We start from the raw sequence: 27,352 nt of genomic DNA, 5'->3' as shown, positions 1-27,352 counted from the left end.
AGACTCCAACAGAGGAGCATCCATCAGATGGGCAGGAAAACGTGCTGGAACTGAGAGGGAGGCACGCGCTGGCTGGTCCTGTGCTGAGAGCTTTGAATAACTTATTACAACACTTGCAGATGGAGCAAATGTAACATTTACGCCCCACTCACTCTCCCTAACGGCCAGCAGCGGCACCAGAAGCCACCACAACTCTGCATTTGTCAAGGCGAGAAGCTCCGACACTCTCTAATTAGGGGTCACAACTCAGAGCTTGCTTCCCATTGGTTTGGATAAAATAGTCCCATAAAATAATAAGGCAAACTGTATCTGATGGCAAAGATGAAGCCTGTTCAGGCTCTGGCTCAGCAGTTTCATTAAGAAGGACGTGACCTTCAGCTATATTTCTATCCAGAAAATAAAGGGAACAAGCAAGACGGCATTAAAACAGTCTCTCTTTTTTTAAATGACCAAATTAATCAAGAAAACTCATTTTTTTTTAAGAAATCAATAACATGATTGTTTTGTCTCATCGAACCTATATTAAAGAGGATTTTTAAAAACAACGTTATATGCCCAAATTAGTAGCTATAACATATATACAGCACCAATGATGGCCTTTGGTGAATGATTCATTTTTAATAGCAACTAGAAAGACATGTATTTTCAGGTAGAACTGCCCAGTTTAATCCAAGTAGGCTATGGTTAGAGCTCTATGTATTGTAAAGCTGTATCTCTGAAGTTTAGAGTTCTTTGTTTATTGCCCATAAAGAGTAATAAGCCCCTTGGACTGATCACTCGACCTTTCTGGACCTGTTTCCTTAGCTGGGCCAGCTATTAGATGGTCTTAAAGAGCTCTGCTAGACCGAAAATTCTGCAACCCTTACAAGCCAGCCCATACCACCACCAGTGGACAAAAATGATGTATGGAAACACAGAAACATTTAGCTTACTTTAATAAATCCTTTTAAATTTCAATCAGATGAGTGTACCTAGAATAAGCTCTCTATTTTATGGTCAACTGATTTTCAACAGTGGTGCCAAGACAGCTCAATGGGGAAAAAATAGTCTTTTCAACAGATGATGCTAGGACAATATATATCTACATGCAAAAAAGAATAAGGTTGGACTCCCACCTCACACCATATACAAAAATTAACTCCAAATGCATCATAGACCTCAGTGTAGGAGCCAAAATCATAAAAATTCTTTTAAGTAAACATAGGAGTAAATCTTTGTGACTTTGGGCTAGGAAATGGCTTCTTCAATATGATACCAATAGCACAAATGACAAAGAAAAACTGGATAAATGGAATTTCATCAAAATTAAAAACTTCTGTGCTTCAAAGAATATTATCAAGTGTGAAAAGACAACCCATAGAACAGGGAGAAATATTTACAAGTCATATCTGATAAGAGGTTGGTATCCAGACTGTACAAAGAACTCTTGCAACTCAATAAATAAAAAGACAACGTAATAAAAAATGGGCCAAGGATTTGAATAGACATTTATCCAAAGAGGCCAAAAAGCACATGAAAGGATGTTCAACATCATACCTTTAGGACAGCTATAATCAGAGACCATAGCAAGTACTGGTAAGGATGTGGAGAAACTGGAACCCCCATACACTGCTGGTGGGAATTGTAAGATGGTACAGTCACTTTGGAAAAGAGTCTAGCAGTTCCTCAAACAGTTAAACATAGGGTTATATAAGCCAGCAATGCCACTCCTAGGTATATATCCAAGAGAACTGAAAACATATGTCTACACAAAAATCTGTAGTTGAATGGTAACAGCAGCATTATTCATAATAACCAAAAAATGGAAACAACCCAAATGTTAACTGATGAATGAATAAGTAAATGTGGTATACTCAATACAATGGAATATTACTTGGCCATAAAAAGGAATTAAGTGGTGATTCAAGCTACAACACAGGTTTATCTTGGAAACATTATGCTAAGTGGAAGAAGCCAGTCACAAAAAGTCACACGTTCTATGATTCCATTTATATGAAGTATCTAAAACAGATCCATAGAGGCAGGAAGTGATTAGTGGTTGCCTAGAGCTAGAGAAGTTGGGGGGACATGGAGAATGACTGCTAATGGGCACAAGGTTTCTATTTGGGGTGATGAAAATGTTCTAAACCTGACTTGGTGATGACTGCACAACCTTGTGAACTTTACACTGGATTGTATAATTTAAATTAGTGAATTGTAGGTATGTGAATTCTATCTCAATAAAGCTAAAAATTTTTTAAATCAATTTAAGATTACAGGAGGAAAAGCAGTGGGATTTGTTGGCTCAGTACATGTTGCTTTGGCAGCCCACTAACAACCTGATGTACGCCCTTACCACCAACTCTTCTTTTTGGCCCCGCCGTGCCGCCTGTGGGATCTTAGTTCCCTGACCAGGGATTGAACCTGGGCCATGGCAGTGAAAGCACAGAGTCCTAACCACTGGACCGCCAGGGAAGTCCCACCCTTATCACCAACTCTTATTTTGATTCTCTCCAGCAGAGCATTCTCTGGTCTAGATCCCTGATTTCATTCGTTAGAAATGAGCAGATCCCAGATGAGAAGACTGAGAGCAACAGAATGGGAAGGGACCCCCTTTAATACAGCCCTCTACTGCCAACTAAACAGTTTATTTAAATTATTTAAAGAGAGTAGGAGTTCTGCATCTGACCTAAAGTAAGCCCACTACTGCCTCTGTCTTCTGCTGCTACAACCCAAACCTCTGGACAAAACACAAAAAGCAAACACCTGAGGACCCTGGGGAGTTGACTCACTACAGTGGATTGTGGGGGAAGTGGCCACGGAGGAAGGGGCCGTGGGGAAAGGAGTTTCTCTCTCACAGCCTCACCCCGAGTGTGAGCTCCTGTAGCACAGCTGTGTGGTAGCTAAAACGCTAACAGAAACACCCTCTTTCTAAAGAACCAAGGAGAGAAGCCCCTAAGTCCAAAGAACGTGGGTGTGGCATTTTTGGGGATTCCCCCATCTCTTTTCTGTCTGGTTTTGCCCCAAGACAGTCCCTATTCACAGAGCTGCATGGTGGTAGGGATGCCAGCAGGTGAAACCCTGAGAGAAACCCCATCTTCTCGTCAGAGGCCCAGGGGACAAGGGCCCTGAAAGCTAGGAATCACAGGGATGAAGAGAGGGAGGAACTGGAGACGGGGAGCCCGTGATACCGCGTGTGACCCCGCACGTGGCCCAGGCGCAGACCCAAAGCAAAGCAGTACAGCAAAGGCTCAGGTAAGATTTCAACCACTGCCAGCTCAGACTAACCTCTGGGTGGCACATGTGCAGAGCAGTCAGAGAAGCACAGCAAAGGTTTTGGAAATTGAACTGACACTGGAATCACCACCCACGGAAGGGAAGACACAACTTGCAGTCTGAACCTAACCAGGGGGACTGCCTGTTTAAAACAAAAACAAAACTCAACATCCTCCAGAGGATTATGTAACAGGATCGAAAGTGGACACAAAATGTCCAGGATACATCCAAAATTACTTGACATACCCCCAACCCCAAAAGCCCCAGGAAAATGTGACCCATTCTCAAGGGAAAATGTCAACCCTAAAATAACCCAGACTTTTGGAATCATCAGTGACTTTAAAGCAGCTATTGTAACTATATTCCATGAGGTTAAGGTACAATGATAAGAATGAATGAAATTCTGAGCAGAGAAACAGAAACAATGGAAATTTTGAACCAAAAAAGTATAAAATCTGAAATAAAAAATTCACTAGATGGGTTCAACAGCAGAATGGAGGCGACAGAGGAAACAGTTCATGAACCCAAAGTTAAATCAGTAGATATGTGCAACTTGAAGAATGTAAGGCTTAGGAAAGAAAATGAATAGAGCTTCAGTGACCTGTGGGATAATATCAAAAAGTCTGTTCTTCACATCACTGAAGTCCCAGAGGAGAGGGGAAAGGGATCAGTGTGGAAAAAAATATCTGAAGAAATAATGGCCAAAAACATCCCAAATTTGGTGGAAGACATAAATTTACAGATTCTAAATGTTCAGTGAACCCCAAAGGTTAAACTAAAGAAACAAAACAAAAAAACTCACAGTGGTCTATTTCCTGCAGACTTTATCTTGGTAACCCATTCAAGTTTCTCATAACTGTTCTAATTCCTAAGATTTATTTTTGCCTTCATTGAACAAATACAGACTTTTATTTAATTGAAAACACCATCCAATTCAAGAAGCACCATTACTTTATGTAATATTTTAACATGCTGCCATTTGTAAGATGTTATTATAAAAGACACATCTTGATTTATAGATGTGAAAATGTAAAGAAAAAAAAAGTGCATCTTAGAATAAATGCAAAACATACAGAGTTAAGCTCTCTCTGAGCACTAGACAGACACTGTGGTAAGACACAAGCATCCTGTCCTAACACCAGATGCACACCGCTCCCTCCTCTAATGTTACTTACCACTCTTTCTTCTTGGCTTAGCAGGAAAGGACAAAATACGCATTAAAAAAAACCTCATTGATCTGTAGTGTTAAAACTCCTGTGCAGAGCCCCACCTATATAACCCCACTTTTATAACCCTTCCCTCCCAGCGAGGGAAAAGTACAATCCAACCATAACTCAGTTCCCACCCTGATCATTCTCTTAATCTTTATCAGACTCTACTTAACCTCTAGTGACAAGCTAGGTGAGCTATTTGTTTCATTTTTAATTTCAGCTTATACCCACCCCCCCAAAAAAAACCAACTCCTTAGAAAATTCCACCCATGTTATTAGCAAAGTTACTCAAGCTGATTTCCTTAAAGAAACATTATTTTTGTTTTAACCTTGGACAGTTTTATGTACCTTTCGAGTCCATTTCATTCTCAAGTTATTTATAAAGTACTAAGAGAATGCAATAGAAGTTCAGTTTTTTAAATAAAAATGGAGGTTCCAAGGTTTTTAAACTGCATCTGTCATGAAGTGATAGCCACCTAGCTCTCTTCATAGTATTTGCCCCCTCCGTCCCACTTCTGAAATAAAACATAAGCTGTACAAGCCTGGGTGTGCATCTCTGATGAGTTCCTACTCATAGCTATTGAGTCTCTGGGAAAAACCCCACAAGACATAACTCTATCACTTAAAAGTCTAGAGTCCTCATTCCTTCCTTTTTCCAGATGTACAGTGCTTTTAAGCCCCATGTTTGAAATTCATATTGCTAAAACTGTTAATGTGATTCATAAAGAACAATCTTATATATGATGGCAAGCCTCTGCGGTACCAGTAGTGGTCAAATAGCCGGCACACAGATCTGATTAAATGCCATTTTGGATAGCCCCCTCCCCAACTCCAAGTCCCAAGTCTATTCTTTTCATCCAAAAAGACAAAGGGTGTAAAAAAAAACCCACAAAAAACGTAACTTTGGTTTACTAATAAAATGGATTTTAACATGGTCAGATTTGGCCTTCAAAATGACCAGAGAGCCCTTTTACACTGCGCATTTGGCTTCTCCTCTGGCAACGGGGAGCATGGTCAGGCAGCCCTGCTCCAGAGGAAAACATCAGCTTTACCGAGTATGTACAGGCCTCCTCACTGACAGCAGGACGTGCAGCTGACAATGGTCATGACAATCTGGCTGTAACTGTGCTTCTGGAGCTAATGAGGTTACGTTATATAGAAAGCAGAGGTCTCTTCTCTGGAACACCATTTTGGTTTCCTGGGAGCCTAGCTGTGGTTGAACACCTAAATGGTCATGCTGTCAACAAACTCTGAAGCATAACCTACAATCCCAAACCCTTCCATTTGGATGCCCCACAGAGCCCTCTGCATTTGCTCTCCTGGAAAGCAAAGAGCTGTTAGGTCCCTGCGGGTAGATCCTATCATATAAGCTTGGAGCCTCTGTACAGCTCAGTCAGAACTGAAAATGGGAGAGTAAAACTATAAACTGATGTGTTTCATCTGCTGTGCCACAAGTGGGGCCACTTATCAAGCCTAGTTTGTTTTCTTTTTTTTTAAAGAGAAAAACTGCCTGGACATACACTGAGGAGTTCAATTCTCAAGCATGAGAAGTATCAGCTGTTTTAGGAGGGCTCGAGGAAAAAAAGATCAGGTATTTTCTTTCAATAAAGCATACTCACATCTTTTTGTTCTCTGGGAGGGAGATAGTAGTAGTGAAGGTCAGAAGTTGAAAATATTATCTGACAAAATAATTATTTTTGCAAGCTGCTGCACTGGTACGACAGAGGTCTGGGATTTGGCACAAAGGAGGACCCGCCTCACGATCTGATACCCCACCAAGTGGCCCGCCACCTGCAGCCCGGGGCTGGCCAGGGGAGGGGGCGCCAGCTGAACCTGGCCTCCAGCCATGCTACCTCTCTTCAGGGCACTGGATCAGACATGACAGATAACCAGTCAAAAAAAGAAGAAAAAAAAAAAAGGAAGAAGAAGAAAGAAAAGGAAAAGACAAGGGGGAGAGGGAAGAGAAAGGAAAAAAGCCTAAAATTTGGACTCAGACAGTCTTTTCAAACACTTTAATCCTTCCATGCTGATGGGTCCTGGAGCGGCCGGAGCTGGCACTGGACCCTGTACCGGGAAAATCCAACTCCCTAAGCCAATACGTTAAAGGGAAGACTGCTAATCAGCTAAATAGAAACTGGAATCTGTTCACATGAAGTCTCTTTTTTTCCCCCATCACCGGAGGGACACCATAGTGGTCTGAAACACACTCTTGACATCATTTGGCAGGCAAACCTATTTTGCTGAACATGATTCATCCCTTAGGTTGTTGTTTTTAATATTAGAAAGTGAGCTTTTAAATGCCAAACAAATTTTACAGCAGGGGGACAAAAGATATTCCAAGTGGTCTCACTGGACCTTCCACCAACTGCGTCCACCAAATGGCCTAAAAGACAACCTTCCCATGGTGTTTCAGAAATGAGGCAGAGATGCAACTCCATCCAACTATTACCTAATACAAGACTTTGTTCTCCAAGTTCACAGGGATGGTGTTTATGGGATCAGGGCTGAACTCAGGTGGGCAGAGATGTGAGTGAGAAGTGAGGAGGGTGAGCCGGGGAGGAAATCAGTGAGCTCAGTGGAGGCCGAGCGGCCAGGCCTCAAGAGAAGCTGCCTGTGGCTCTAAGATGCGACTCTACTGACACCTACCTCCTGTCCATGTTGCCACTGACCATGAGATTGGGAGGGCTGTCCCGGAGGTTGACGCAGGTGAAGTCGCCAAGCGCGTTGCCCAGCTTCGAGAGGCAGCGTTCTGCTTCCAGGCTATACACCAGGATCTGGGGAGGAGGAAAAACACGTGGGTGTGCGTTAGGGGCAGCAGGCCCGCACAAACAATTTCCACCCAGCGTCGCCCCGGGGCACGGTCACAGCACCAGCTCCCATTAGAGAAGAGGCTCTAATACTCCATTTCCTGACCCCTTCCAGGTAATGACAGTATAAGGATGGCTCTTAGAACAACAAAAGGAAACACAAGAGAAAAGAAAATCCAAAGAATTCCAGGCCAAGGTGCAAACAAACTCATAGGACACAAAAAAATGCCAAATGGGGAAATTCGGTCTCCCAATTTCTTAACACAGAAAAAGAAGCATGGAAACTAAGGGTCACTGACTGCTTCTGATTAGTTAATGGGGGAGGCTAACAAGAAGTCTGTGTACAGGGTTCTCTCTCTTTTCCCCCTCTGTATTTATACCACAGAAGGTAAAAAGAACAAACAGTATAAGCATCCAGGATGATGAAGCTTGTACAGTTAACCACTAGATGATTCCTTTAGATTAAACTACAAACCAAAACATAGTCTTATTCCCAAAGGTTAAAAAAAATTTTTTTAATTGAGGTATAACTGATATTCCCCAACATCTCTCTCTTCAGTCACTCTCCACTAGCTAATTATAGTAAGCTCTGTTCCATAAGGTATGGAGGCAAGTAAGAGAGTATCCTTGATCTCTAGACAATGTATGCATTACATTTGAACACTGCCTTTTCTCCAGCAAATGGGGAAACAAGGATGATTCATAAGGAATCTTTCTGAAGATTATTTAAGTCTTTTACTAAAAAGATTTTAGTAATTCAATTAACATTAAGTACTTGCCATGGGTCAGTAATTGTTGTAAGTACTGAAGACATAGTTAGTCCTTGCACCCAAATTCACTGTTCAAAATCCTCCTCATTTAAACACACACACACGTGAGCATACATTATATTCTGTTGATCATGTGGTTAAAATTAATCACTGAACTCAAAAGTTTTAATGTTAATATTTTGTAGAGTCTCCTCTCTTAGCCCACACATGAAAATGATGTGCTATTTTTTCTTATTAACCTATACATTTATCAATTATCAGTGTACAGATTCCTATTTTAGTACTGAGAGGTTAATAAATTGACTCCACCTTGAAAACCATTGATCTCATTGTTGACACGTATTTCTAACAATTGAATCTTTGGAAATTCCTAATAGTCAAAACAACACTATAATATTAAGTAAAACTGCTCACGGTATCTGAAAGGAAAGAGAGCAATTTCAAAATGTAAAATGCCTTCTTTTTTTTTTTTTTTTTTTTTTGCGTTATGCGGGCCTCTCACTGTTGTGGCCTCTCCCGTTGCGGAGCACAGGCTCCGGACGCGCAGGCTCAGCGGCCATGGCTCACGGGCCCAGCCGCTCCGCGGCATGTGGGATCTTCCCGGACCGGGGCACGAACCCGTGTTCCCTGCATCGGCAGGCGGACTCTCAACCACTGTGCCACCAGGGAAGCCCGTAAAATGCCTTCTTAATCCCTAAAGACCATAGAGAACAAGCTAAATTTTATTTTTATTTTCATGCAGTTGAAAATAAAAGTTTCTGAGAAAATTTCAACTGTAAAATATCCAAAATAAGATTCTTCTTCCAAGTATGGACATAGAAATAAATCAGATCTTCCATCTACAGTAAATATCCTAAAAATTGCATGAAAATCGGTTCCTGGAGGGAGGAAAAAAAAAAAAAAAAAACACCAGCAATGTCATGGTCTACCCTGAAAGTAACATTCTGCACTTATATATCACTATACAGCTTTCAAGAGGGCTTTTGGACTCAATCTCTTCTTCTTTTTAAAATACTTCAACATCTATAGCAGGAAGAAATGTTCCATGATAAATATAAGAATTAAAGTCTGATATTGAGTCTGTTCCTATGTCTTTATACTCTTTTTTAGAAGTTCTTTTTTGACAAGAGGATAGATCATTTCTGAATGAAACAGTGGGATCTAATCCCTCTTCAAAAAGACTGCAAATTCATCGTATAAGTTAGTAGTCAGGAGTCAAGTATTTTCTAAAATGTTTAATAATTCAATGAATCAGAACTATCCAAAGAGTACCTTGACCATTACGTTTAGTTAAAGACCGCAGAGATTAGAAAACACATTACCCATCTCAGAGGCGGTTCTTCCCACGTTACGAGTCCCTCAACAACCTTTAGCATCTCTCTCTCCCCTCCGCGCTCTCTCTCTTTTAATAAGGTTGAGCAAATGGGACTTCATTTTATCTGATTGCCACAGACTAGTGAGATTAATTATTCATGCTCACACTCTCCCTCTTGTTAAGACCATGCATTAGACTAATTTTTCTCTTTATTGCCCTAGTTGGGTGAGTCTCAACCCATGGCCACTTGACTCACTCTCAGAAGTGTATGGATATGCTGGAAAGAAGGAAAAAACAACCCATAGCTAAAATCTTGGAGAAAATGTTCTGCACTAATGTGACCGCCAAATCAATAGATGTTGCTGGGGATATTTTTCTTAAGTACCACATGTATATTACAAAAGGGTTTAAACAGTGATAAAGGCGCAAATTTGTATAGAAGTTGGATGTTTCTTTAAGAATTATCTAAAATGACTGAACCATGTTGTATATTTTACAAAGGTAACTGCAGGAGATGCAGTGTGTAGTCTCGGACACTGCAGGGTCTACTCCTTTCTCTCTGGCTTCCAGGGAGATCTAGAGGGCACCTGGTGGAAGCAAGCATTGTTTAAAAAGAACTTTCTGTTTTTTCCTTCTTAGAGATGTTAAGGTATTTTCACAAATCCTAGTCTTAGAATCCTAACTTTCATTTTTGTCAATTATTCAGATTTCTCTGAAATTTCTAAAGAATCTGTTTTTTTCTGATTTCAAACATAATATATCTTGTGTAACCTTCTGGATAGCCATCTCTCAGAAATAACCACTTTAACAGTTTAGTGTATACAGTTGTCCCTTGGTATCCATGGGGGTTTACTGCCGGGACCCCCCGGATACCAAAATCTGCCCACGCTCAAGTAAGTCCCTTATATAAAATGGTGTACTATTTGCATATAACCTACATCTTCTCATCTACTTTAAATCATTTCTAGATTACTTACAACACCTAATATGATGTAAATGCTATGTAAATAGTTGCTGGTGCTCAGCAAATTCAAGTTTTGCTTTTTGGAACTTTCTAGAATTTTGGGGGGAATATTTTCGAGCCGAGGTTGGTTGAATCAGTGGATTCGCAACCTGTGGATGTGGAGGGCTATGTACTGCTAGACTTTTTCTATACACATGTCTGTCTTGTCTGTTGCGCACACACTCTCTCTCTCTGTGTATAACATTATTTTTTTCTCTCGATGGGACTGTCGTTCTACAACTTGTTTTTCCTACTAAATAACATGAGAGTTCTTTCCTCGTCAGTACCTATACATAGACCTTGTTCTTTTTAAAGGCTGCATAGAACTTGTCTATGGATATATGATTCCATATTGATGGATATTTGGGTTGTTTCTAATATTTTAGACAAAATAAATAATGCTGTAATTCTTTCAACAGCCAGTAAACAAATGTTTATGACTCTTCTCTGTGCAGCAGGCACTGGAATGAACAGGGAGGGTGGATGATGTGCAGGAGCCTTGGCTGGCTGCCAGCTGAAACAATCCACCTCTTCACCAGCTAGTGCACAGCCACCAACTGTCCTGGTCCGCCATTTGTGGGGCTCGCCTCTCTAAGGAGACCCACCTTACAGCCATGTCCTAGCAGGTGGTGGTGTAACAGTAGGGGCAGCAGTGTAGAGTCAGGATGGAGGTGGTGGCCACAGGCCTGACATCTGGGAAACATCGGCAACACCCCGTGCAGGCAGGCCCCGCCCCTCCCAGGTGTGACCCGGACCATTTAGTGTGCCTAGGACTGGCTTTCCAACCAAACCATGAGGAAAGGGATAAGAAATGGCTACTGCCCCTGCAGTGGGGTGAGCTCAAGGCAGGCCAACTTCCTCCTTCACCCATTAAGAACTGGACTTAGCAATACAAACATTTCCTAATCTGGGACTGCTATTAGCCTCATAATGAAACAGGAACCACTGTATACAGAAATAGCTATGAAGAGATTACAGTGCCTTGCAGTCCCAGACTTTTGGCTGTGTGCTAATGACTGAAAAAAGGAATTCCATTTGTGTTTTAAGTTTACCAAAATAGTGAGTCTTCCTCACACTCCTATGTGTCATCTGCCAAAGGCATTACACCACCACCAACGTCAACCTGAGCAGCGGGCTCACCGCCTCAGGACCCCAGGCACTGCCTTTCCAAAGGGGTGAGGAGTTGTCAGAAGGCTTCCTTACAAGACTATAGCTTTTTAAAAGGCATTGTGAATTAAAGATAATTTGTCTGCCACCATCTAAAAAAAAGGGAAGCGACAGAGAGAGAAAAGGTTAGGAGATGCTGTGCTGGATTGCAGCGAAGTAAAAGATTAAAAAAGGCATGGGGAGGAAGATTTGACTGAAATTCCTGGAGATAACAAAGTCTACCTACTTTCTTTTCTGATCTCTAACAACCCACCTCCACCACTACCACATATATTTTGCCCTTCTGAGGGGGTAAAGTCATGATAAGAAGCCAAATTCTAGAGAGTAAAGAAAATAATCCTCATGGTCTCTCCTCTTCCATCCCAATTAAGCTTACTGTGTGTTCTCTTTGAGCCCTTAGCAGAGTTTATTCCCTCTTGTCAGCGCTGAAGGTATTCACCATCTACGCACCCCATCTGGTGTCCCCAAGGGGCCACCTTGAACCATACATTTGCTTCCTCCAACTTTTCCCCAGACCCATGGTTCTCAAACACTGGAGGGTAGGAGGGTCACAGAGGAGACTGTGATTTTAGCAAGCCAGCTAAGGCACTGTTACCAAGCGCCATGCCACATATTGTAAAACACTGTCCTAGACTTAGACTGTAAGTTCCTTGGGGCAGCAATCCTATCATTCATTCCTGCAGCACTGACTAAGGGCCAGCACGTGCCAGGTACTCAGTAAGTGCTTATAGATTAACTGACTGGTACACATTTATCAGGCAAACCCAGGGCTTACCATGGTCTGGTACATAATAAGTACTCAGATAGTCCTTGTTTTGCTTAACACATTCCCCCATTTCTGGATGCCTAATCTTGCTGCCGGCTTGTACAAAGGAACCACTTCCTTGTACTCAAAACAGAAGGTTCCACAGATCTCTCTCCACAGTCTCCAGATTCCAGAACTCCCAAACTGTATCCAGGCCCAAGGTTCCACCTCTGACAACACAGCACACTATGAATGTCTAGAATGTCTGGGAAACTATCCTGTTTAAAACACTGAAGATTCAGTCTAGTGAACATTCCTGTAAACATTCTGTTTAACTCCTACGAAACCCGAGAAAGTCCGAGGAGGCAAAAATGAAGAGAGCACTACAACCCTCAAGGGAAGTAGCACTCACATCGGGGGCGGCTCTGGGGCGCCTGCCAGTGTCAGAGCCTGGAACACTGGGGAAACAGGAGGCAAGGTTTCCAGCCAGTGCCAGGTGGAACCAGAACTGATAAGTCTGCCTAAAGCTGGGCCCCTTGAACAGCTATGTACACTCAGCAAAAAGCAAGACAGGAACAAAAATCTATCCACTGGTGAAGAGCCTACGTGGCAACTTGCCTGTCTCAGGTTCAGCTCAGGATGGAAAATGTTTGCCCTCGGCCTGCAAGCCTCACGCAGGTTGGGAGTTTGAAGTTATACTACCTGCAAGGCCAAAAGACCCCAGGTCTAGTAATAAAAGTACTTTCATGCTGGTGACATGCTTCCTGGTACCTGGCAGGATCTTCTCAGGAGGAAGATCCTCTCAACCCAGGCCCCACAGGAGATCTACAAATCAAGATCAGCCAAATGTGAGCTCACAATTAAAAAAAGTTTTTTCCCAACACAGAAACAGCTCATCATAAGTGAGAGACAGAAAACAGGCTTCCAAGGATATCAGATGAAGAAAAATATGCATGCTGGAAATGTTTACAGAAATAAAAGAGGGTGAGGGGTCAAAAGCAGCAAAACTGATTAAGTAGCTTTGAAAAGCAAAACAAATAGAATTTCTAGAAATTAAAAAAAAAATCAGGGGACTTCCCTGGTGGTGCAGTGGATAAGACTCTGCACTCACAATGCAGGGGGCCCTGGTTTGATCCCTGGTCAGGGAACTAGCTCCCACGTGCATGCCACAACTGAGGAGCCCACGTGCCACAACTAAGGAGCCCGCGTGCCGCAACTAAGGAGCCCACGTGCTGCAAATAAGACCCAGTGCAACCAAAGGAAAAAAAAAAATCAATGGATGAGTTAAACAGAGTCCAAGAGAGAATCTGTGAACTGGAAGACAAAAATGAAGAAATTATTCAGGACGCAACACAGAGAGATGGAGATGGAAAAGATGAGTGAGTGAGGAAGAGCACAGAAGGGAGAACAAGTTGGTCTAACACACATCTAACCTGAGTTCTAGATAGAAAGAATAGAGAGAATGAGGGGAAATTTCAACAAGGCAATGGCTAAGACTTTCTGCAACTGAAAGGAAAGAAGTGCAAGAGAACCCCAAACAGGGAAAATAAAACTAAATCCACACCTACAGACAGCAGAGTGAAACCACAGAAAATTAAAGACAAGGAAAAACCAGCCAAAAGAAGAGAAAAAGTCCTAAATGGGAATGACAGTTAAACAGCTTCTCAGTAATAACAGTGGAAGTCAAACCAATCACCTCTTCAAAGGTCTGAGAGAAAACACCTGTCATCCTGGAATGATAAAGGACTAGTAAAACCACCTTTCAAGAATGAGTATGAAATAAAGATGTTCTGGGATAAAAATACCGAGAGCAGAGAGCACTTGTGGCCAAGAGACCCTCACTACACAATATACTTTTGGAAGATATAAAATCGTTCCAGAATAAAAGGTCTGAAATGCTGGCAAGAACAGTGAGAGAAGATTCAGGTAGATGTGCACGAATATATGCAAATGTTGACTATACACAACAACAATGCTGATATGGGGTTAAATAAATAGAATAAACTCTATCTAGTCATTATTATTCCAAACAGTCAAGTGCCATGCATCAGGTCAAAGTACCAGGAACACAAAGATGCCAGGTGCACGGGGGACCTCCAGCATCATGGTTTGGAGCAAACAGATACTTTCTTGGATACCTGTACCGTGTTTGGCACAAAGGAAGGACTCAGTATCTATTTGCTGAAAGAATGAATAAGTGCTGCACACCTCTGCCTGTGTCGATTACAGGTGAACGACACACCAGCCTTACATTAAAGATATGCCCCCCCCCACAGCTGAACACATTAAGTCAATTTGCTTTCCACCAACAGCAGCGTATTTAGCTGGTTCATAAGTGGGAGGTACAGCTTTATTCCATACAGAACTCAAAGTACAAGACTAGTAATGCTCAACTTAAAAAAAAAAAAAGACCTCTCAGTCTTTGGGGTAGAATTTACTCATGTAAACGACCCAAGCTGCTCTTCTGACCCAACATAAATATGACCCTCAAAAATGTACTCAAAAATTTTACTACAAAAAATGCAGGGTCTGCATATTGATGTTCACATACAAAGCTAAGTGAACAGTCTCTATAAATTCACAGATGAGCTAAGATTGTAAAAAACGATGAGAAAGACAGTTGGGGAGGGAAGGCGAGCTAGTGAGAAAAGAGTAAATCATACAAAAAACAGCCAATAAAAAAATAAAAAAGCAGTTAATATACATGAATAATGGATGTCTGATTTAAAAGCAGTTTACTCTGATATGATGTAATTTTTGACAATCAGCCAGAGAGACTATTTTGTAAGTCCTTGCCAGAGATAAGTCAGTGCAAGAGGCTTGGTAACGCGGCGTATCTGTGAACATGTGGAAAATGACTTTCACCACCATCCCAAAGGTGACTCTGCTGGCAAACAAAAACTTGCCTCTCAGGTGCTCTTAGCAGCAGCAAACAGCAAGATGCAGAGCCGAAGAAATGGACCCCTGACATGAGCACAGCTCCCTGAAACACAGCAGCCCCTCAACAGTTTCCATGACATGCTTCTGGCACAGTCCACCCTCAAATGCGGCACAAAGGGAGAAGCAGCCTGAACCGCTTTCATGTTTAAGTTTTAATGAGAGTGACAAGCCCACGAGGACAGGATATTTCAGGGATGGGACGGTGTTGCTGAGCTTCGCCAGGCACCGGGTAGGCAGGCCCGTGTGCACTCCCCACCACCACGTGCCAATGCACCTGCAACCCCTGCTGTTCCAGGACTGGACTCTGCCCGGGAAGGCACTGCCAATCACTGCAGACTGTGCCAAACATGGGGCTTTGTGATGTGGGCAGATGTCTACAAAGGACCAGAGCGAGGCCAAACCAACACCTATTGTGACCTAAGCCTGAAAAGAACCCAGAGAGCAGGAGTGCACTTGGGTGAAAATGCAGGCCAATATGACCCAATCTCTCTCTCCCCCTATACCCATAGGTGCTGGAAATAATGAAGGAAGGTAGTGACCAGAATATGGTTCTCTGCTTTGCTTCAGGGATCTCTTTAGACAGTCTCTGTCCTAGCGCTAGAAGAAGGACAAGAGGTACGACTAACAAAGAACGGGTTGATGGGGTACATAAAATGAATAGGAACCGCTCACTGTCAGAGCATTTAGCACAATGAAGAGATTATAATTATTATGCAAATATGTAACTCAAAGCTGAAAATCCTCACATACTCCTTTCAGGTTCCCAGCAGGCCTCATCAAAATAAAGAGCACAGACAGTTTTGAGCACTTCACAAATATTAACTACATGTAACTAACCAAAGTCCCCACGAGAAAGAAAGTTATCATTAAATCTGTGTTATGTAGGGAGGAAAACTGAGGCTGCAAACTACGAAATGAATTCTTCAGAATTAAAGACAACCTGGACATGATTTTTTTACATGGGAAGATTGCAAGTGAGAGCTGGTCGTGTAACAACACTCGTGAGCCTGTAGACTTCACACTGTATACGCAATTCAGGATATTACGGTGCTTGCGCGTCAGTTTGCAACCGGCCTGGCAACTTCTCATTTGGCCCCAAGTTAGACTGGACAAAGGCTTAGAAGTGGGTAGACAGGCAGAATGTGGCTACAATCAGATCACTGAGACAAATGACACTGATGCAGGAGCATGAAAAATTGCAGTGAACTACTGGCGCCTTTGGTGTAGGGCACACAGTCCACCCCAGTCCCCTTCACACGCTTAAGGGCATAACAACCTTTCACTATATGGTACTACGTGGTACACGACAGTGCCGGCACAAACGTGATCAGCAGCGTCTTGCATACGAAGTACACTGTAAATAGCAGCTGTTAATAATCATCATGATATTCCTTTCACACAAATCCTTTCAGAATATCATTCCATCTGATTCTCACAACCAGCAAAGGAAGACAAACACTACCATACACATTTTATGCATAAAGAAACTGAGGCTTAAAATAATTTAAATAACTTACTCCAAATTACACAGGTAACAACAGCAGCTGAGGATGCACTAGGCAGAGCCCAGCTAATCTCATTTCTAGGTCAGCGTTTGCCACCATATGACAAGCCTTTTCCTGAGTCCTGGCAAAAATGGGTAGTGATGCCTAAGACTTACAGTGTCCTCTTATGTGCAAAACACTGCGACTACGCGTCCTCTCACCTGATCCCCGCCATGCCATACAGTGGCTATCATGACTTTACTCACTTTATATATGAGGAAGCAGAGGTGTAGAGAGGCCAAATCACTTACACAGAACTGAAGGTTTGGAACCGGAATTCAAAGCTGGGTGGGTGGGCCTGCAACTACCCCGGGGTGCTCAAAGCGCGGCTCTGGACCAGCAGCATCGGCAGCACTGGGCACAACAGACCCTCAGGCCCCAACCCAGACTCGGTGAGTCAGAAGCCTTTGGGGTGGAGGCCCAAGATCTGTATTTTTCTGATACTCCCTGGCGTTTGAGAACCCCCGCACTACACCGACACTGACTGCCTCCCAAGCCAGAAAAGAACCGGAAACATTAAAGCAGTGGTACTCAGCTCTAAATGCTCACTTCCTGCCTCCCAGCTGATGGCAATCTGGTTAAGAATAGCGCTGGGCAGTAACAGTAAGGCAAGGTGAGATGCAGACCCTGTGTACTGTAAGTGTAAGGGAAGGGAGGTGTTCACTGAGAGCCACAACAGTTGAGAAGGCTTCTTCTGATAAGTGGGACCCTGGATGGACCTTTCCTGAAAGGACACGGAGCGACAGGAGGGGAAGAGGGAATACTGTTGCTAGTCCGGAATAAACATGGCATATTCTGGACTGCACAGGCTCCTTTTGCAGGTGCAGGGTGGAGAGTGGCAGGCTGACTCTCCAGGGTCTGGAAGGCCAGGCAGAAGGTGCGCACCAGCGAGTCACCCACAGTCCTTGGCACGCAGCCACTGCTCCTCCGACAAAATCTGAAAGGGACCATGAGGAGGGACACTGACAGGTGGTACAAGAGACCAAAGGTGGGGAAAGGACAGGGGCAGGTGAAGGAGGGGGGTGCTGGGGAAGAAGTATTCTCATGTCATTTTCAACATATGCTTTAAAACTTATTGTGGAACATGAGATAGGAGTTCACACTCTAAGGAAACTCCGCAGTCCAGAGAGGACACCCAGGGGAACAGGCAGAGCCTGGGCCAGAGGTCCTAACCTAGAAAGATCCAAAGAAATGCGGGTATTGAATCTGGTCCTGGTCCAGTTGGTCAGTCCCATATCAATGGACCACCTGCAGCAGGAGACGGTCAGAACCCAGGTCACGGCAGAACTGCTTCCCCTACGTGGCACATTCAGATGATTCCTGGCCTCACTGTGACCCACTGAAAACCTCCCGAGTCCCTTAATCTGGAATGTGATTGTTCAAATGTGGACTGAGCTGGGGTTTTCCTTTGACTATCTACAAAACTGGATTTACCCTGTAAATTAATAACACACTGAGAGGATGCTTAAGAGAGTTAACTTTGCGTCCATTAGAAGAACTCATCTGCAACTCAGTAACTGATAAGTTAATTATAAACCCACTCTCTAACACAGTGCCTTATAGACTGAAGTGCCGGGTAAATTAAAAAATCATATTCATCTACATATTGAATAAAAAGCAAAAGCCCTCTACTTTGTAATATTTTTGTTAGTTTAAGCTGCTACGTGTACTTGAAAACAATAAAATGTCTTAAATATTGTGAAATTCAAACTCACTCAGGCCATTTTCTGTGTGCCCTCTTCTCCTACCCTCTATCAAACCAACACCATCTGTCTCAACTGTCTGGATATATACACATGGAAAGCCTGCAGCCTATTCTACAGTGTTACTGTTACTGATTATAGAGCAAAGGTAAACATTTCCAATAGGCCCCAGTGATCTTCATTAACTGAAAAACGAGCTGATATTTAACCCTAACAAACTAGTTGCTGCTCATCTGGCACAAAGAAGCCAAAGCCACCTATTCAAAGAGTGAAATAAACGCCAAGATCAACTCCAAGTTCACACTCTCCCATGGGTATGGAACGGTAAACCTGGATGGAAATCCCACATAAGTAATCAGGAAAGCCATTAGAAAAATTAGGCCCTATATAAAATTCTAAGCTTAATTCAAAAGACAAATGAGGGCTTCCCTGGTGGCACGGTGGTTAAGAATCCACCTGCCAACTCAGGGAATATGGGTTCAAGCACTGGTCCGGGAAGATCCCACATGCCACGGAGCAACTAAGCCCAGGCGCCACAGCTACTGAGCCTGCGCTCTGCAGCCCACGAGCCACAACTACTGAGCCGTCGTGCCACAACTACTGAAGCCCACGCACCTACAGCCCGTGCTCCGCAACGAGAAGCCACCGCAACGAGAAGCCTGCACACTGCAACAAAGAGTAGCCCCTGCTTGCCGCAACTAGAGAAAGCCCGCGTGCAGCAACGAAGACCCAATGCAGCCAAAAATAAATTAATTAATTAAATTTTTTTTAAAAGGCACATGAGAAAAAAGGAAATGATCATCATATATGTCAATGTAATGGTCTTGTAAAAACTTGCTCAGTGCTTCTAGAATTCTGATCAATGTTTTTAGAAATTAGAAAATGATACACGTGTCACGATATACAAAAACTACACCAGTGTGAGCGAAGACAAAAGATACTTAAGACACAGTGCCGGCCCTCTCCAATGAGGCTCCACATCTCAAAGTGACCATACACGAAGTGACTCAGCATTCACATTAATTTAACTGCATTCATCCTGCAAGAAGTTGAATTCCCCCAGCCCTTCCTATTCTAAATGTATTCTTGTAAAACAACTCTCAGGAAAATGACTCCTAGCAGGTATGGCTTTAGCACAGCTCCCACACCAGCCCACGGCACCTGTGCTCCAGCCCGCCTGGACCACCCCAGCAATACTTCCTGGCCCCCCAGAAACCCTCCTCCAGGCCTGGTGCCTCTGCCTGGACTGCTCCCTTGCCCAGGATTTCCTGATGAACTCTGACCTGACCCCAAAGCTGGTGGGGATGGGGAGGTGAAGGAGGCGCCTAACAAGTCTTGAGCACCAGCCATAAGCACATTACCTCCTTTCCCCAGGTATTCTCCCATTTCCAAATGGGAAGCCTGAGGCACGTAAGCAGCTTGCCTAGGGCTTATCTGACTCCAAGTCCCCAATGGTTATACCACTACCCGACTTAGCTGAAAATACTTTTCCCTACATTCACTTTCTATAACTTCCATCACTCCCTCCCAGGAGTAGCTCAGGATCGCTGGAGATCCTGAAGCACTCTTAACTTCTACAAGAAGTGGCAGCGTTCTAAGAAATAGTTTTTGCAGAAATCACCCATCATGGTTGTAGAGAATATCAGAGGTGGTCGGGTTCTCAAAGGTCTCTAAGTCAGAGACATTGTCTTGAGAAGCCCTTGGGGCTCTGTGGAGGCATTTCAGGGTTTTCACAACATGTGAAAACTATTCATTATCAACAATACACTAACAATTATATCAATTACTGATACATTCTATTTATTTTTTTTATACAGCAGGTTCTTATTAGTCATCCATTTTATACACATCAGTGTATACATGTCAATCCCAACCTCCCAAATCATCCCACCACCGCCACCCCTCCACTTTCCCCTTTGGTGTCCGTACGTTTGTTCTCTACATCTGTGTCTCTATTTCTGCCCTGCAAACCGGTTCATCTGTACCATTTTTCCAGATTCCACATATACGCATTAATATATGACATGTGTGTTTCTCTCTCTGACTTACTTCAGTCTGTATGGCAGTCTCTAGGTCCATCCATGTCTCTACAAATGATCCAATTTCGTTCCTTTTAATGGCTGAGTAATATTCCATTGTATATATGTACCACATCTTCTTTATCTATTTGTCTGTCAATGGGCATATAGGTTGCTTCCATGACCTAGCTATTGTAAACACTGCTGCAGTGAACATTGGGGTGCATGTGTCTTTTTGAATTATGGTTTTCTCTGGGTATATGCCCAGTAGTGGGACTGCTGGGTCATATGGTATCTTCTATTTTTACTTTTTTAAGGAACCTCCAGACTGTTCTCCATAGTGGCTGTTATCGATTTACATTCCGACTAACAGTGAAAGAGGGTTCCCTTTTCTCCACACCCTCTCCAGCATTTGTTTGTAGATTTTCTGAAGATGCCCATTCTAACCAGTGTGAGGTGATACCTCATTGCAGTTTTGATTTACATTTCTCTAATAGCGATGTTGAGCAGTTTTCAATGTGCCTCTTGGCCATCTGTATGTCTTCTTTGGAGAAATGTCTATTTAGGTCTTCTGCCCATTTTTTCACTGGGTTGTTTCTTTTTTTAATATTGAGCTTCATGAGCTGTTTGTATATTTTGGAGATTAGTCCTTTGTCCATTGATTCGTTTGCAAACATTTTCTCCCATTCTGAGGGTTCTCTTTTCATCTTGTTTATAGTTTCCTTTGCTGTGCAAAAGCTTTTAAGTTTCATTAGGTCCCATTTGTTTATTTTTGTTTTTATTTCCATTTCTCTAGCAGGTGGGTCAAAAAGGATCTTGCTGTGATTTATGTCATACAGTGTTCTGCCTATGTTTTCCTCTAAGAGTTTGATAGTGTCTGGCCTTACATTTAGGTCTTTAATCCACTCTGAGTTTATTTTTGTGTATGGTGTTAGGGAGTGTTCTAATTTCATTCTTTTACACGTAGCTGTCCAGTTTTCCCAGCACCACTTATTGAAGACACTGTCTTTTCTCCATTGTATATCCTTGCCTCCTTTGTGTCATAGATTAGTTGACTATAGGTGTGTGGGTTTATCTCTGGGCTTTCTATCCTGTCCCACTGATCTATATTTCTGTTTTCATGCCAGGACCATATTGTCTTCATTACTGTAGCTTTGTAGTACAGTCTAAAGTCAGGGAGTCTGATTCCTCCAGCTCCGTTTTTTTCCCTCAAGACTGCTTTGGCTATTTGGGGTCTTTTGTGTCTCCACACAAATTTTAAGATTTTTTTGTTCTAGTTCTGTAAAAACTGCCATTGGTAATTTGATAGGGATTGCATTGAATCTGTAGATTGCTTTGGGTAGTATAGTTATTTTCACAATATTGATTGTTCTGATCCAAGAACATGGTACATCTCTCCATCTGTGTCATCTTTGATTTCTTTCATCAGTGTCTTATAGTTTTCTGAGTACAGGTCTTTTACCTCCTTAGGTGGGTTTACTCCTAGGTATTTTATTCTTTTTGTTGCAATGGCGAATGGGATTGTTTCCTTAATTTCTCTTTCTGATCTTTCATGTTAGTATATAGGAATGCAAGAGATTTCTGTGCATTAATTTTGTATCCTACTACTTTACCAAATTCATTGATTAGCTCTCGTAGTTCTCTGGTGGCATCTTTAGGATTCTCTATGTATAGTATCATGTCATCTGCAAACAGTGACAGTTTTACTTCTTTTCCAATTTGTATTCCTCTTATTTCTTTTTCTTCTCTGATTGCCATGGCTAGGACTTCCAAAACTTTGTTGACTAATAGTGGCCAGAGTGCACATCCTTGTCCTATTTCTGATCTTAGAGGAAATGATTTCAGTTTTTCACCATTGAGAAGGATGTTTGCTGTGGGTTTGTCGTATGTGGCCTTTATTATGTTGAGGTAGGTTCCCTCTATGCCCACTTTCTGGAGAGTTTTTATCATGAAAGAGTGTTGAATTTTGTCAAAAGCTTTTCTGCATCTATTGAGATGATCATATGGTTTTTCTTCTTCAATCTGTTAATGTGGTGTATCACACTGATTTGCGTATGTTGAAGAATCCTTGCATCCCTGGGATAAATCCCACTTGATCATGGTGTATGATCCTTTTAATGTGGTGTTGGATTCTGTTTGCTAGGATTTTGTTGAGGATTTTTGCATCTATATTCATCGGTGGTATTGGTCTGTAATTTTCTCTTTTTGTAGTATCTCTGGTTTTGGTATCAGGGTGATGGTGGCCTCATAGAATGAGTTTGGGAGTGTTCCTTCCTCTGCAATTTTTTAAAGAGTTTGAGAAGGATGGGTGTTAGTTCTTCTCTACATGTTTCATAGAATTCACCTGTGAAGCCATCTGGTCCTGGACTTTTGTTTGCTGGAAGATTTTTAATCACAGTTTCAATTTCATTACTTGTGATTGGTCTGTTCATATTTTCTGTTTCTTCCTAGTTTAGTCTTGGAAGGTTATACCTTTCTAAGAATTTGTCCATTTCTTCCAGGTTGTCCATTTTATTGGCATAGACTTGCTTGCAGTAGTCTCTTAGGATGCTTTGTATTTCTGCAGTGTCTGTTGTAACTTTCATTTCTAATTTTATTGATTTGAGTCCTCTCCCTCTTTTTCTTAATGAGTCTGGCTAATGCTTTATCAATTTTGTTTATCTTCTCAAAGAACCAGCTTTTAGTTTTATTGATCTTTGCTATTGTTTTCTTTGTTTCTATTTCATTTATTTCTGCTCTGATCTTTATGATTTCTTTCCTCCTACTAACTTTGGGTTTTGTTTGTTTTTCTTTCTCTAGTTCCTTTAGGTGTGAGTGGAGATTGTTTGACATTTTTCTTCTTTCGTGAGGTTGTATTGCTATAAACTTCCCTCTTAGAACTGCTTTTGCTGCATCCCATAGGTTTTGGATCGTTGTGTTTTTGTTGTCATTTGCCTCTCAGTATTACTCTTTTGATTTCCTCTTTGATTTCTTCAGTGATCTCTTGGTTATTTAGTAACATATTGTTTAGCCTCCATGTGTTTGTGTTTTCTACATTTTTTCCCCCTGTAATTGATTTTTAATCTCATAGCATTGTAGTCAGAAAAGATGCTTGATATGATTTCAATTTTCCTAAATTTATCAAGGCTTGATTTGTGACCCAAGATGTGACCTATCCTGGAGAATGTTCCGTGTGCACTTAGAGAAGAAAGTGTAATCTGCTGTTTTCGGATGGAATGTCCTACAAATACCAATTAAATCTATCTGGTCTATTGTGTCATTTAAAGCTTGTGTTTCCTTATTAATTTTCTCTGGATGATCTGTCCATTGGTGTAAAAGTGAGGTGTTAAAGTCCCCCACTATTATTGTGTTACTGTCAATTTCCTCTTTTATAGCTGTTAGCAGTTGCCTTATGCATTGAGGTGCACCTATGTTGGTGCATATATATTTATAATTGTTATATCTTCTTGCATTGATCCCTTGATCATTATGTAGTGTCCTTCCTTGTCTCTTGTGACATTCTTTATTTTAAAGTCTATTTTATGTGATATGAGCATTGCTACTCCAGCTTTCTTGTGATTTCCATTTGCATGGAATATGTTTTCCCATCCCCTCACTTTCAGTCTGTATGTGTCCCTAGGTCTGAAGTGGGTCTCTTGTAGACAGCATATATATGGGTCTTGGTTTTGTATCCATTCAGCAAGCCTGTGTCTTTTGGTTGGAGAATTTAATCCATTCACGTTTAAGGTAATTATTGATATGTATGTTCCTATGACCATTTTCTTAATGTTTTGGGTTTGTTTTTGTAGGTCTTTTTCTTCTTGTGTTTCCCACTTAGAGAAGTTCCTTTAGCATTTGCTGTAGAGCTGGTTTGGTGGTGCTGAATTCTCTTAGCTTTTGCTTGTCTGTAAAGCTTTTGATTTCTCCCTCGAATCTGAATGAAATCCTTGCCGGGTAGAGTAATCTTGGTTGTAGGTTCTTCCCTTTCATCACTTTAAATATGTCATGCCACTCCCTTCTGGCTTGTAGAGTTTCTGCTGAGAAATCAGCTGTTAACCTTATGGGAGTTCCCTTGTGTGTTACTTGTCATTTTTCCCTTGTTGCTTTTAATAATTTTTCTTTGGCTTTTTGTCAATTTGATTACTCTGTGTCTTGGCGTGTTTCTCCTTGGGTTTTGCTTCCTTCCTGGACTTGGGTGGCTATTTCCTTTCCCATGTTAGGGAAGTTTTCAACTGTAATCTCTTCAAATACTTTCTCGAGTCCTTTCTCTCTCTCTTCTCCTTCCGGAACCCCTATAACGCGAACGTTGGTGCATTTAATTTTGTCTCAGAGGTCTCTTAGGCTGTCTTTTCATTCTTTTCTCTTTATTCTGTTTCACGGCAGTGAATTTCACCATTCTGTCTTCCAGGTCACTTATCCGTTCTTATGCCTCAGATATTCTGCTACTGATTCCTTCCAGTGTATTTTTCATTTCAATTATTGTATTGTTCATCTCTGTTTGTTCTTTAATTCTTCTAGGTCTTTGTTAAACATTTCTTGCATCTTCTTGATCTTTGCCTCCATTCTTTTTCTGAGGTCCTGGATCATCTTCACTATCATTATTCTCACTTCTTTTTCTGGAAGGTTGCCTGTCTCCACTTCATTTAGTTGTTTTTCTGGGGTTTTATCTTGTTCCTTCATCTGGTACATAGCCCTCTGCCTTTTCATCTTGTCTATCTTTCTGTGAATGCAGTTTTCGTTCCACAGGCTGCAGGATTGTAGTTCTTCTTGCTTCTGCTCTCTGCCCTCTGGTGGATGAGGCTATCTAAGAGGCTTCTGCCAGCTTCCTGATGGGAGAGAATGGTGGTGGGTAGAGCTGGGTGTTGCTCTGGTGGGAAGAGCTCAGTAAAACTTTAATCTGATTGTTTGCGGATGGGTGGGGCTGAGTTCCCTCCCTGCTGGTTGTTTGGCCTGAGATGACCCAGCAATGGAGCCTACAGGCTCTTTGGTGGGGTTAATGGCAGACTGCAGGAGGGCTCACGGCAAGGAGTACTTCCCAGAACTTCTGCTGCCAGTGTCCTTGTCCCCGTGGTGAGCCACAGCCACCCCCCCAACTCTGCAGGAGACCCCCCAATACCAGCAGGTGGGTCTGGTTCAGTCTCCTATGGGGGTCACTGCTCCTTCCCCCTGGGTCCTGACACACACACTATTTTGTGTGTGCCCTCCAAGAGTGCAGTCTCTGTTTCCCCCAGTCATGTTGAAGTCCTGCAATCAAATCCTGCTAGCCTTCACAGTCTGATTCTCTGGGAATTCCTCCTCCCGTTGCCGGACCCCCAGGTTGGGAAGCCTGACATGGGCCTCATAACCTTCACTCCAGTGGGTGGACTTCTGTGGTATAAATGTTCTCCAGTTTGTGAGTCACCCACCCAGCGGTTATGGGACTTGATTTTATTGTGATTGCGCCCCTCCTACCATCTCATTGCGGCTTCTCCTTTGTCTTTGGATGTGGGGTATCTTTTTGGTGAGTTCCAGTGTCTTCCTGTTGATGACTCTTCAGCAGTTAGTTGTGATTCCGGTGCTCTCCCAAGAGGGAGTGAGCGCACGTCCTTCTACTCTGCCACCTTGAACCAATCTCTTACCACTGATACATTTTAATATTAAAACATGTACAAAATGCATATGAATATTCAATCCTCATCTACGTATTTACCTGTATAACTTTCCAGTACTTTGGAATTCAGCAAATTAACCGTGAAGGTCTCCCTACGACCTCATGTCCATCTCAACATGGAGAAAACCACCTCTGTATCACTAAGTTGCTGTTAAAGCCCACGAGGAGGTAAGCCCCGACGTGGATGTCACGTTTGAGACGTCCCTGTTTGCAGCACGGTCAGATATCCAGCAAATAGTGTGTGTTCAGTAAGCAGTTGTTCACAATGACAGCAATGTTAGCAACAAAAGTGGACCCTTTGGTAGTCAACATCACTCAACAACCCAGAAAACTGGTCTCCAAGAGCTATTATTTTCTTAAACTTTTCCAAGCAGAAAGTAAATAAATATGAAAAATGTTAAAGGTTTAAGGTGAAAGTGAAGAGGAAATGAGATACTTATTTACTTTGTGAACTTTCAATTTCAAATTATTCATCCTGCTTGTAAAATACAGTTTTTAGTTCTCCTCTGGAATGGAACCTTGAAAAAAAGGAAAGATGGATTTCATATTCTGGTGTAGGTATGGAGAATGGTGCCAGAATCCATGAGCCTTTGATCCCAAAGGCTCTTCCAGACAGGTATTTCAACTTGTGACGAGTGCAATAACCAATCCAGAGTCTTTTCACGTCCGCGTACAGGGAATGATTATCCTAAGAGACATTAGCAATTATTTTCCAGCGTGATGTAAGCTGAGGCAGCAGCGCCAAGCCAGTGTCCTTGTCAAACACACCCCAGCCTCCTGGATTACTTCACTCACGTCACCCTGATTAGGATGCGTGCCACGTGCTGCTAAATACAATCTGCCACCGAATGCCAAGCACTTCAGAACTAAATTAGGAAATATGTCCAAATACACAGAATGATGCTGAGAGCTGTAAGTGGGTCTCTCTCTTCCTTTATGAGGCATGAGACTCATCGTCAACATAATGCTCTTAAATGAGGCAATTCTATCTCCTAACCCTCCACCTCTGAGAGCAAAATTTAATTCAGGCAGCAGAAGAATTAATAAAGATGATTAGCATCATAAAAACATTTTCATGGGTGGAAGTATTTTTGACAGATTCAGGAAGTATGAGACTAAAAACAAATTTTAAAGGGCTATTTGGGCACAAAGGGCCACATTAAGAGAGTTGACACTGATCTTTGCCCTGCAACATGATGAAGAGATGAGGCCAGAGTAACTGCTATTCCATTTGTTTTCTTTTAC

General features: G+C 42.3%; 1 protein-coding gene across 1 annotated transcript in view; it reads right to left on the bottom strand.

Annotated features, from left to right (window-relative positions):
• FBXW8 (F-box and WD repeat domain containing 8) overlaps positions 1 to 27,352 on the bottom strand; it is a 114,308-nt gene that overhangs the window by 12,309 nt on the left and 74,647 nt on the right. The window contains exon 8 of the mRNA XM_082852950.1: positions 7,113 to 7,240. Within this exon, the coding sequence (XP_082709076.1) occupies positions 7,113 to 7,240 (128 nt within the window). The remainder of the gene's footprint in view (positions 1 to 7,112; positions 7,241 to 27,352) is intronic.

This window comes from Leucopleurus acutus (assembly GCF_964270905.1).
Source record: "Leucopleurus acutus genome assembly, chromosome: 13".
Taxonomy (NCBI): Eukaryota; Metazoa; Chordata; class Mammalia; order Artiodactyla; family Delphinidae; genus Leucopleurus; species Leucopleurus acutus.
Note: the sequence above shows the minus strand (reverse complement) of the source record. Positions and strands in the feature narration are given on the sequence as shown.